Source organism: Sinocyclocheilus anshuiensis, unplaced genomic scaffold (genome assembly GCF_001515605.1).
Source record: "Sinocyclocheilus anshuiensis isolate Anshui unplaced genomic scaffold, SAMN03320099.WGS_v1.1 scaffold1536, whole genome shotgun sequence".
Classification (NCBI taxonomy): Eukaryota; Metazoa; Chordata; class Actinopteri; order Cypriniformes; family Cyprinidae; genus Sinocyclocheilus; species Sinocyclocheilus anshuiensis.
The window spans coordinates 188,874-199,666 of record NW_015555801.1 but is presented as its reverse complement, the minus strand read 5'-3'; the positions used below and the strand labels follow the sequence as shown (position 1 = coordinate 199,666).

Genomic DNA, 10,793 nt, shown 5'->3' with positions numbered 1-10,793 from the left:
TTGTTTGTTTTTGTTTCCCTTTTTCCTGAGTTGTAAATATTTGTACATATGGGTTGTCTCTTTAAATGATTTATATTTTGTAGTTATATGGATTCTTTTCACCTTGTATAATAAATCACTTCGTTGGCAGTTTGTGTCCCTGCATTGTCTCTTGCTGCCTCCATCAAGTCTACAGATTTGCCACAAATTTAATGTTACTCCTTTTACTCCTAGACCATCTTAAAGGGTCGTAACATTTAATGGGGGCTCGTCCGGGATCAATTAATCCCCAAAATTATGGTAATTGTGGTAATTTTGGTAGATGTGTTGGTTGCAAAGAATGGACATTGCATTGTTTGGGGTATTGTGACAGTATAGGACTTACTCATGCGGTGTAGTAGTGTTATTCTTATTGGTTGGTTATTTATTATGGAAGTGTTTAACTTGCAAGATTTTGTTACCAGTCCATCTGTAGAGCAGATTAATTTGTGCAGGAAGCAGGATTTATTGCAGATCGCAGACCATTTTCAGGTTATTGTAAGTAAACAGTCTCTTAAAAAAGAAATAAAACGAATACTGATCTTGCGTTTGAATGAGTTGCAGGTGTGGCCTACGTCAAACGTTGGGGGTGGTGAAACGGGCGGAGTTGTTGATATGGATGGCGTGGCTCTGGCGCAATTCAGTTCTGGGGAGGAGGACAAGCAGAGTGGCGGAGCTGATGATGACGCGGAGGCGGAGGCCGAAGCCAAGGCCGGCTTACCACCGTTTGAGCCGTTACTCCCAAAAATAGTGCAAACTGATCAAGGTACGAATTTTTTATCGAAACTTTTTAAACAAGTACTTGAATCACTGGCAATTTCTCACCGAGTCTCAAGTGCGTACCACCCGCAGAGCCAGGGCGCACTTGAGCGCTTTCACCAAACCCTTAAGTCAATGCTTAGGAAATATTGCCAGGACACTGCTAAAGAATGGGATGAGGGGGTTCCCTTAGTTTTATTTGCTGTCAGAGAAACCGTTCAAGAATCTCTTGGTTTTAGCCCAGCCGAACTTGTGTTCGGACACCAAGTTAGAGGTCCGTTGAAGGTTCTTAAAGAACGGATTTTAGCGCCCAATTCGAATTCAAATACTAGTGTACTGGATTATGTGAGCCAGTTTCGAGATCGTCTACATACTGCTTGGTCGCTGGCTAGAGAATCACTTGCCAATGTTCAGAAAGACATGAAGAGTAAATATGATAAGCAAGCGGTAGCGCGATCATTTCAACCTGGTGACGAAGTGCTTGTGTTGTTACCTGTCCCAGGATCATCTTTGTCTGCTCGTTTCTTTGGTCCCTATGTTGTGAAAAAGAGAATGAGTGAAACTGATTATATGTTGTACACACCTGATCGAAAACGAAAAACCCGTGTTTGTCATCTAAACATGTTAAAAGCTTATCATACCAGAGAGTCGTCAACGCCAACGGCCGGTGCTGTGGAACAGACTGCAGGGCCCGTTGTCTCTTCTGTTGCGCTAGCCGTGGATCTGGCGCCATCTCCGGTTACCTTGGGTGCGGACACAGATGGTGTAGTGCTTCGTCATACTTTTCAGCAGTGTGCAAGGTTAGCAAATTCAGAGATTTTAGAAGATCTTCACTCATATCTTAATCATTTGACCGTGGATCAGAGAATAGACATTGAAAAATTACTTTCTGATTCTAAATGTCTGTTTGGTGATGTTCCTACACAAACAAATGTCCTGAAACACGATATTAATGTGAACGGAACTCGTCCTATTAAGCAACATGCTTACCGCGTAAACTCAATGAAAAGATCTGTAATGCGTCAAGAGGTAGAGTATTTGCTGGAACATGATTTAGCCAAGTCCAGCTGCAGTCCCTGGAGTTCTCCGTGCCTACTTGTTCCCAAACCCGATGGCACATTTAGATTCTGCACAGATTACCGTAAGGTAAATGCTGTGACTGTGCCAGACAGTTACCCGTTACCTCGTCTCTCGCTCTCTCTCTCTCTCTCTCTCTCTCTCTCTCTCTCTCTCTCTCTCTCTCTCTCTCTCTCTCTCCCCTTTCCCTATCGATCTCTTAGGCCGCCTTCCTTGACTGCTGATTGGCTCATGACGCTGTCAGTCATCATTAAGCAACTTGACGCCGACCTATCCGCTGCTGGTAAAGTTTTCGCCGGCAGATAAAAGGACACGGAGAGAAGTGAATGGAGACCTCTTTTGCTCCCTGATTTTTGCTGTCTTTTTACTCGTTTTGACTTGCTTTATTTGTTATTTAGTTTATGCCAAAATCCTTGGTGTTTTTGTTCTGACATTTTTTATCCTTTCCCCTTTTTGATTTACTATTTCGTTTGGTTATTGTAGGGAAGTATATGGCGCTTGGCGCTGAAGATTTGTTTTTTTTCTTTCTTTCTTTTCTTTAGTTAGGTTAGAAGTTTAAAATAAGTTAAAAGTGGTTTTGTTGTGTTTCTTTCTTTCTTTTGGCGTCACTAGCGTCCCCTTTCTCTTGGGTTGATTTGTTGTTTGTTTTTGTTTCCCTTTTTCCTGAGTTGTAAATATTTGTACATATGGGTTGTCTCTTTAAATGATTTATATTTTGTAGTTATATGGATTCTTTTCACCTTGTATATTAAATCACTTTCGTTGGCAGTTTGTGTCCCTGCATTGTCTCTTGCTGCCTCCATCAAGTCTACAGATTTGCCACAAATTTAATGTTACTCCTTTTACCCCTAGACCATCTTAAAGGGTCGTAACAGTGACCAATTCAATACACACTCATGAACTGAAAAACAGTAAATTCAGCAGCATAAATGAGAGTTTTCTCTAAATTGAAAACTAAATTGAATAACGATACATCTGTTTAGTTTATTAAATACCAACCTGGGTGCAGAGCAACATTCATTGTGTAGGTACATGTGTCCAGTACAACGGTGTGTGTGGATGCGCAAGAGTTTTGCTCCGTTATTTCAACACATTCAGTCAGATCCCATTTCAGATTATCATTAAATATTCCTTTCAAACACACTTTATTATCTGTCACGCTTGTCACAACAGTATTCGGAACAGTTTCTCCATTTTCTATACAAAAATTAAGAGACAAATGTAAATACATATTAAAATTATAATTATCTAAATACTTTGAGGTCACTCAAAAAATAAAATGTCCCATCTATTTTAGTAGATAGATGGGATCTATTTTAGATCTAATTCATGCAGAAATTTTCTTCCCAGTTAAAACACTTACCACTGGAAGTAAAGGTGTTGCTTCCACTGGGTTTACAGTCATCCACACTGACGGTGTACACAGTGCATGGTTTTAACCATTCAAATGGAATTTTAAAGGCAGTTCGGTTAGATATTTGCTCAGCACGGATCTCATTGTGCTTATCCTTTATCCTGATTGTGTAAATTTGGTCCTTAGAGCCGTTGATATTCACCACATAAGCTTCGGTTTTGTTCACACTCTTCATTAGGCTGTACTGACCTGTGTGTAAATGCGTATGAACATTCACAAATTCATAAGAAGCAAACTGTCTCTTGAACAACACAATTAAAGTTGACTTCACACAACAGGCACAATATATAAGCAAATACTCACATGGGATTTCTGTGGTACCTGAGAAAAGCACATATTTAAATGTTAAATCAAGCAATTTTGTCCAATAAACATGAAAAATTACATCAGAGAGCACAAACGGTGTGGTGTTACCCGTGATGCTGGTGAATGTGTGTAAGGTTGAGGAGGGTTGCGTGGAGGTGAGAGGTGTGATTGTGGTGTTTGGTGGTGAGGTGGTGTCTGGTTGAGTTGCTAGGTGACAATAAAAAAGTTAAACATGACTGACCAGACTAAAGATGTTCTGCAAAGTTCAATTAACGAATAAACAACACATCTGAAGAAGCACCTGGTGATAGTGGGGTTTGTGTAGGAGTGTGTGAGGGTGAGGGGCCTGTTTCTAAAGGAAATAAAAGTTGATTAACATACTAAATGTTGTATTGGTAGTAGCCGTGTTACATTACACAATTATAAATTTGCACTAAAATAAATAATGAAGGTGCACAACCTTTGACATCAACAATACCACTTATGGGAGGTAAACGTTATGTGATATTAGTGAAATATTTTTAGATTTTAAATGAAACCCCGAGGGCTTCATTAGCTGGTGCTGATGCAGATGCGTGTAGGAAAGCTATTTTATATGTATTTACATGACTTGAGGTTGAAGAAAAAATAACAAATTGGTTAATTAATAAAAACTAAACTGCAGTGGTGCTGGTGTTTTGTTGTTGCGAGGCGGTGTGTGTGGGTGAGAGATTGATGTGCAATACTGATTATAATAAAAAGATAATTGTTATTTGATCAAATAAAATGTTTATCTGGTCCCACTTTATATCTGGTGTCTTTAACTACCATGTACTTAAGTTAAAAAAAAAATTATTTGTTGGTACAGTCTACTCATTGTGTTCATGTTGTATTGCAAAACACTTTTGATGCTTTTGAGGTGGGATATGGGTCAGGTTAGGTAATTACAGAAATTAATTAAAAATATAATTACATGCAGGTATTTTTACATATAAATTCAACCATACTGTATGCACACAATAAGCCCATTGTATCAAATGCCCATTGTATCAAATGATTAATGTAAATGTTTGCAGTTAATGACACTTAATATAAAGTGGGTCCATATAGTCCTGTATGAGAAGGTTCGACATCACACGGTGACCCAACATAGTACCAGATGTCTGTATTGTACAAAGAAAGTCAATACAAAATGGATTATTACTACCATAAACTGCATAAGCTGAACAGTATGCTAATTTATTTACATGATGGAGACTGAAAACTGATAAATTAGTCAAATATAAAAAAAAGTAGAAAAGAAATGTAATGTTAAATACACTTTTACCTACAGTAGTGTTGATGTTTTCTTGTTGTGTGGTGCACGGGGGTGAGATTATCTGGATTTTATCTTTAGTACATGATAACTATTATTAGATAAAATATAATATCACACGGTGACCCCACATAGGGCAACGAATTCAGTTGCATGCACTAAACAACATATGTATACTGTGTATATATATATATATATATATATATATATATATATAAACACACACAAAAAAACATTAAATATGATGTATGCTGTTACCTGCAGTGGTGCTGGTGTTTTGTTGTTGCAAGGTGGTGTGTGGGAGTGAGATTGAAGTGTGTGTCTGGTTATAAACAGTAATTTCCCCTAAATTATAATGATTATTTAATCAAACAAAGTTTTTATTATAAATACTTTTTTAACAGATTTGAATAAAAAAACGTGAAATATAATGTTAAAATATATGCTGTTACCTGCAGTGGTGCTGGTGTTTTGTTGTTGTGATGGGGTGAGTGTGGGTGAGATTGATGTGTAATTCCAAGTGTCTTTCAGATCAGAAGTGTTCCCTGCATGATAATGAATATTTGATCAAATAAAATGTTTCTCTTATAAATACCTGTTTTTACAGATGAGAACAAAAAGCTTTAAATAGGTTTACACTTAATATAAATATGAATGATTTTTTAAATACAAATAATTTTGATTGATATTTAACAGCAATGCATTAGCATTAGCCATATTAATTGATATGAATACTGCAAAGTAAGATTTCAATCCTAGATTTTAGAATATCATCTTGAAAATCCTTACTTGTGATTGACTATAAAGCACTTGAGAGTATGTCAGAAGAGGATAATCAGTACCTGTTTCACTTGGTTTTGTGACTTGTGGAGGAATGTGTGTGTGTGAGGGGTCTGCGACTGAAGGGAAAAGCAAGTTCATATTAGGCGCTAAATCTACAAACTTAAAAGACCAAGGTCAGAATGTGAGAGATTGTGTGTGAGAGAATAACAATGAAAGAGTGTGAGTTTGATGTTAGCTTTACCTTCAGTGATATTTGTGTTTTGTGAAGTGGTGGGAGTGGAGGAGTTTGACTGAGTGCCTATAATGATGGATTGACAGCATGAAACAATATGTAAGCATGTCAAGTTGATACTGTATATACTTTCTGTCCCATATGTTTAATCAGGAACAGCATAACAGAAACAGAGCAACACTTACCTGCATCACTTTTTACTGCATCTGTGGAAAGTGTGAGATAAAAACCATATGAATTACCTTCATCAGAATTACATTGTGCAATCATTGTTTAATCATTTAATTTTATGATTAAGGCTGAGGCTCAACAAAAAACGTGTTCTCTTCTGCTTTTTTATAGACTTGTCTATCCCAACTATGCATTATTATGTGGCTAAATTAATTTGATTATTGGCATCTAGCAATATCTTTTCTGATGTGATTCATTACTTGAAAACTACTGTTACAGAGAAGAATGTAGATGTGAGAAATTATTAATATTTAGAAATGGGATGCTGAGAATACATACAAAAAAACGTTTCAACGTTTTTCAAGTATTGTAAAAATATTCTAATGTAATGGACAACAATTTAAAAACAAAACACAAAACAAAACGAAAAACACCAGTTACATGACAACGAAAACAATATGAAGCATACGTAACCTGACTGTGCCCGGATTACAATGCGCAAAATGTATTATTAAGGAAAAATCGAGAAAGCAGTGTAACATTAGATTTCATACATACTGCTAGTGACACCTTGTGGTCGAGTTTGGTACCGCGTAAATATAATAAAATGTAAACAGAAGACAAAAAAAAGGAATGAATACTAAATAAATTCTTATTTAGTCTGGATTTATTTTTATTACCAAAAACAGATGTTTATCATTATTAACTCTATTACAAGACCTTAAACGCGAAGCCTGGTGTAGCCTAAAATTGCTTGCTTTGGGCAATCAATCAATCAATCAAACAATAACTGCCTCTTGTTCAGTGATATTATGTTCGTGTGCACGGCATGGTGGGATGGCCAGATGTGTGGTGGATGAAGTTCAGTGTGAGAGATGAGTGTGTGTGTGTGTGTGTGTGTGTGTGTGTGTGTGTGTGTGTGTGTGTGTGTGTGTGTGTGTGAGTATACTAATGCAGGAGTGTGAGTTTGAAGTCAGTTTTACCTTCAGTGGTATCTGCAGGTGTGTATGATGCTTTGATGGGAATGGAGGAGTCTGAGTGTGAGATAAAACGTTATTAACTTCATCAGAATAATGTTTTGCAACCAAACTTTTAATTTAGTTGAATTATTTCTAGGAATTAAAAGGGTGAACAGCTTTTGTGATGATTAGACTGAAATTACTGCATGACGCGCAGCTACTGTACTTTACTCACATTACCTCACCAAACACAAAACATCTGTTAGTTAGCAGTACTATTTATGATTCGTGTCTTCAATAGACTTCATAGGGAAAAAAAACTTTTAATATATTAAGATTAGCAACATTATAAAATTAAAACACTGCTCATGACACAACTAATACATGAGCGCAGCACTGATGATACTGATACTGTATTTTCTATGCGCTTACCCTAAACCTAAAAACCTAAAAGGTCCCACAAGGTCAAAATGTACTGGTATTACATCAGTGGTATTACATTTGGTCCTCGAAATGTACTGTGAGGTGACACTTTACAATAAGATTTAATTTGTTAACAGTAGTTAACTACATTCGGTTAACTTAAACTAACAATGAAATACTTCTAAAGTATTTATTAATCTTAGTTAATGTTCATTTCAACATTTTCTAATACACCGTTTAAAGTTAAAAATTTAAATTACATTTTATAATATTAACATTATTGTTAAATAATATTACTGTTAATATTATTTAATGGACCTGAGCTAACATGACCTGATAATATTTTATTAAGATTAACCAAGATGAATAAAAACTGTAACAAATGTAATGCTCATTGTTAGTTTAAGTCAGTTAATGCATTAACTAACTTTAATTAATAGAACGTTATTGTAACATGTTAATAAAATTGATGCTTTTATTCATCAAGAAAAGATGAATATGCACCAAAACCAGGTTTGATTGGGTGCACAACCTTCGATGTCAACAATAAAGGACAAAAGATTTAAAAGATTTCCATTAATTTATAAAAGCTATCTTAAAGTAAAGTAAAAAAAAAAACAGGTAAATAAATAGTACAAACGTTTTTAACAAATATCTAAGAACTTTTCACATTTTGTAAAGATTTCTCCTCCTCATCATCTCGAACATCTTTACAGTACTTTTCACTGACTGCTGCAAAAGAGCATGTCAAAACCCTTTTTTTCTGGGTTTGTGTCTGGGTTAGAGGTGAGTGTGGGTGAGGGGCTAGTGGTTATAAGCAAGTTCATTTTATGTAGCCCAGTACAGGAAACAACTAAAAACACATTAAAAATGCAAACTCATACAAAAGACCCAAGAAGCTTCTTCTAGCAAGTCGAACACTTTCAAATTAAATCTCTTTAATTACCCCCATATTTAACATGATAAAAGGCAGAAGTATTGAAGCCAATCTCAGATTTATTAACTACTGAATTAGTATTAACATTAGCTATTTTAAATGAGAGAAGCATTTGCACCAAAACAACAGTTTGATTGGGTGCACAACCTTCAATGTCAACAATGAAAGACATGGGGTGATAACGTTGAAAAACTGTTTGATAATTGTATTAAAAGTATTTCATATTTGCATAATAATGTATAAAAACGTTTATTTCATATTTGCATAGTAATGTGTAAAAACAGATAAGATAGATAGATAGATAGATAGATAGATGGATAGCAACATGTTTTCGAATACATTTTTAAAAGAACTCTTTTTCATTATACTGCATCATACATTCTTACTGACTATCCTATCTTTCAAGGACTGCTGCAAGAGAGCTTGTTAAAAGAGGACGACTATTACCTGCTTCTTTTGTGTTTGTGTCTTGTTTAGAAGTGCAAATCTGCAACTACAAATTTATGCAAACGCAAAGACCTTTCTTCTAGGAAGTTGTGCACTTTCAAACTAAAGCTATTTTGATGAAGCCGATGTCTTGCATGATAAAAGGTAGAAGTATTGAAGCCAATCTCAAATTTATTAACTATTGCATTAGTATTACCATGTTAAATGAGAAATGAATTTGCACCAAAACATCAACAACACCACAAAAAATGTCAACAATACGGGCAGCAAATGTTGAAAAAGTTAACAAATAAAATTAATTTATAAAATCTCTAAATTTTAAATCTTCAAATTTTTTAAGTCAGTTAAAATACAAGTAGAATATACGTTTCACATGATGGTTTTCCATTCTTTTACTTTTTTTTTTTTTTTAGTTAATAACACAAACTTTAGTTAATAATCTTACAAGTGTCCCGCCACAGAACCTTTCAAAATAATCACATTAGGCCTTTAGTTAAACAATCTTTTGCAATATTTCACAAGCTCTGGATTCACTATCATGCTTTACAAAGCAACAACTTATCATTTTGGCCATCTAAAGAGAATTCCCCTTCTTCTTGGTAAACAAGGACAACACAGAATCTGGACCAAAATATGAAAGAATATACACCACGACAATGCCTTTCTAAGTTATGTCAACAATTAATTAAAAAAACGTGCAAAATGCCACATAATACAAAATACAGCAGTTAAAAAAATGTATATGTATAAATAAAGAAAAAGTCTTAGATCTTTGAGTTCAGCTCATGAAAAATGGGGGCAAAAACAAAAGTGTTGCGTTTATAATTTTGTTCAGTGTATATAGTGTATTATTGTTTGTCTTTGTTGAAATATGTATAATATCAGGGGTGTGGCAAGGATGGCAGTGTCTCCTCAAAATATTGGACGAGAAAAAAAATTGCAGCTAAAAATTCAAAACTGAAAGAACAGCAATATTACAAAATATGACAGTAAAAAGTATATAAATCACTTGTTCTTCTAAAGTAAAACTATCCAACTGTGACACCAGCAGGTAAAGTTACAGCGGGAGTCCACATCTCTCTCCTCCCCTGAGCCCACTGAGTTTTAACAGACCCCCTAAAGCGTGCCATGAGTTTACTGGGGGGTAATTGAGAATGAATGGGGGGGAAATCACGTGAGAGGAGGCAATGCCTCCATTGCAATATGACTGGATATGACTGGTTATGTTTGGCTTTGATTGAATATAAAAACCAAAAATAAAGAGGTGATAAAATCTTGCCTCTTGTGTTTGTGCGTGTTTGCGAATCAGTCTGAATGAACAATATAATGGTGTTAATTGGAAGACTAATTTTAAAAACATAACTCACACACTTAGATATAACCACTTTGTTACATCAAAATAAGACTTTAAAGGGGTCATATGATGCGATTTCAAGTTTTCCTTTCTCTTTGGAGTGTTACAAGCTGATTGTGCATAGATAAGATCCCTGAAGTTGCAAAGACTAAAGTCTCAAAACCAAAGAGATATTCTTTATCAAAGTTAAGACTCTGCCACGCCCCCCTAAAACGGCTCGTTCTAACACGCCCCCACATATCTACCTCACTATGTGGAAATATTTGCATAATGCCGCCCAAATGTTCACGCAAAGAAAGAAGGCGCGGTTTCAGTAACCGCAGTTAGTGTTGAAGCAGCCATGTCAGAGAGACGCTGTGTGTTTCAGTGCGAAAGCAAAAGCACTTTATTTGGCCTTCTGAAAGTAGATGCATTTAGGAATCTTTAAGATTACTTACAACAGAACAGCAATGCATTTTATGGACGACCGTTTCGTGAAACTAGGAGAGGAGGTAATTCTGACTTTACTATGACAATCTGGCGCTTCTGAATAAGCTACTGTTTTGTTATTAGTTTAAGTATTTGCTAATGACTGTTCAAGTGCGGAGTTTTGCGCATCATGTGTGTGTGCGTGTGTGTG

General features: G+C 35.6%; 1 protein-coding gene and 1 long non-coding RNA gene across 2 annotated transcripts in view; both read right to left on the bottom strand.

Annotated features, from left to right (window-relative positions):
* LOC107674929 (receptor-type tyrosine-protein phosphatase C-like) overlaps window positions 1-10,793 on the bottom strand; it is a 39,625-nt gene that overhangs the window by 3,612 nt on the left and 25,220 nt on the right. The window contains exons 3-8 of the mRNA XM_016469087.1: window positions 7,038-7,088; window positions 6,069-6,089; window positions 5,893-5,949; window positions 3,572-3,589; window positions 3,218-3,457; window positions 2,854-3,051 (exon numbers count right to left, since the gene is read on the bottom strand). Coding sequence (XP_016324573.1) covers window positions 2,854-3,051; window positions 3,218-3,457; window positions 3,572-3,589; window positions 5,893-5,949; window positions 6,069-6,089; window positions 7,038-7,088 — 585 coding nt within the window. The remainder of the gene's footprint in view (window positions 1-2,853; window positions 3,052-3,217; window positions 3,458-3,571; window positions 3,590-5,892; window positions 5,950-6,068; window positions 6,090-7,037; window positions 7,089-10,793) is intronic.
* Window positions 762-1,950, bottom strand: LOC107674933 (uncharacterized). Its single transcript, XR_001632562.1, has 3 exons — window positions 1,768-1,950; window positions 1,419-1,520; window positions 762-1,310 (listed from the first exon to the last, which is right to left on the bottom strand). It is a non-coding gene; the product is annotated as an uncharacterized LOC107674933 (long non-coding RNA).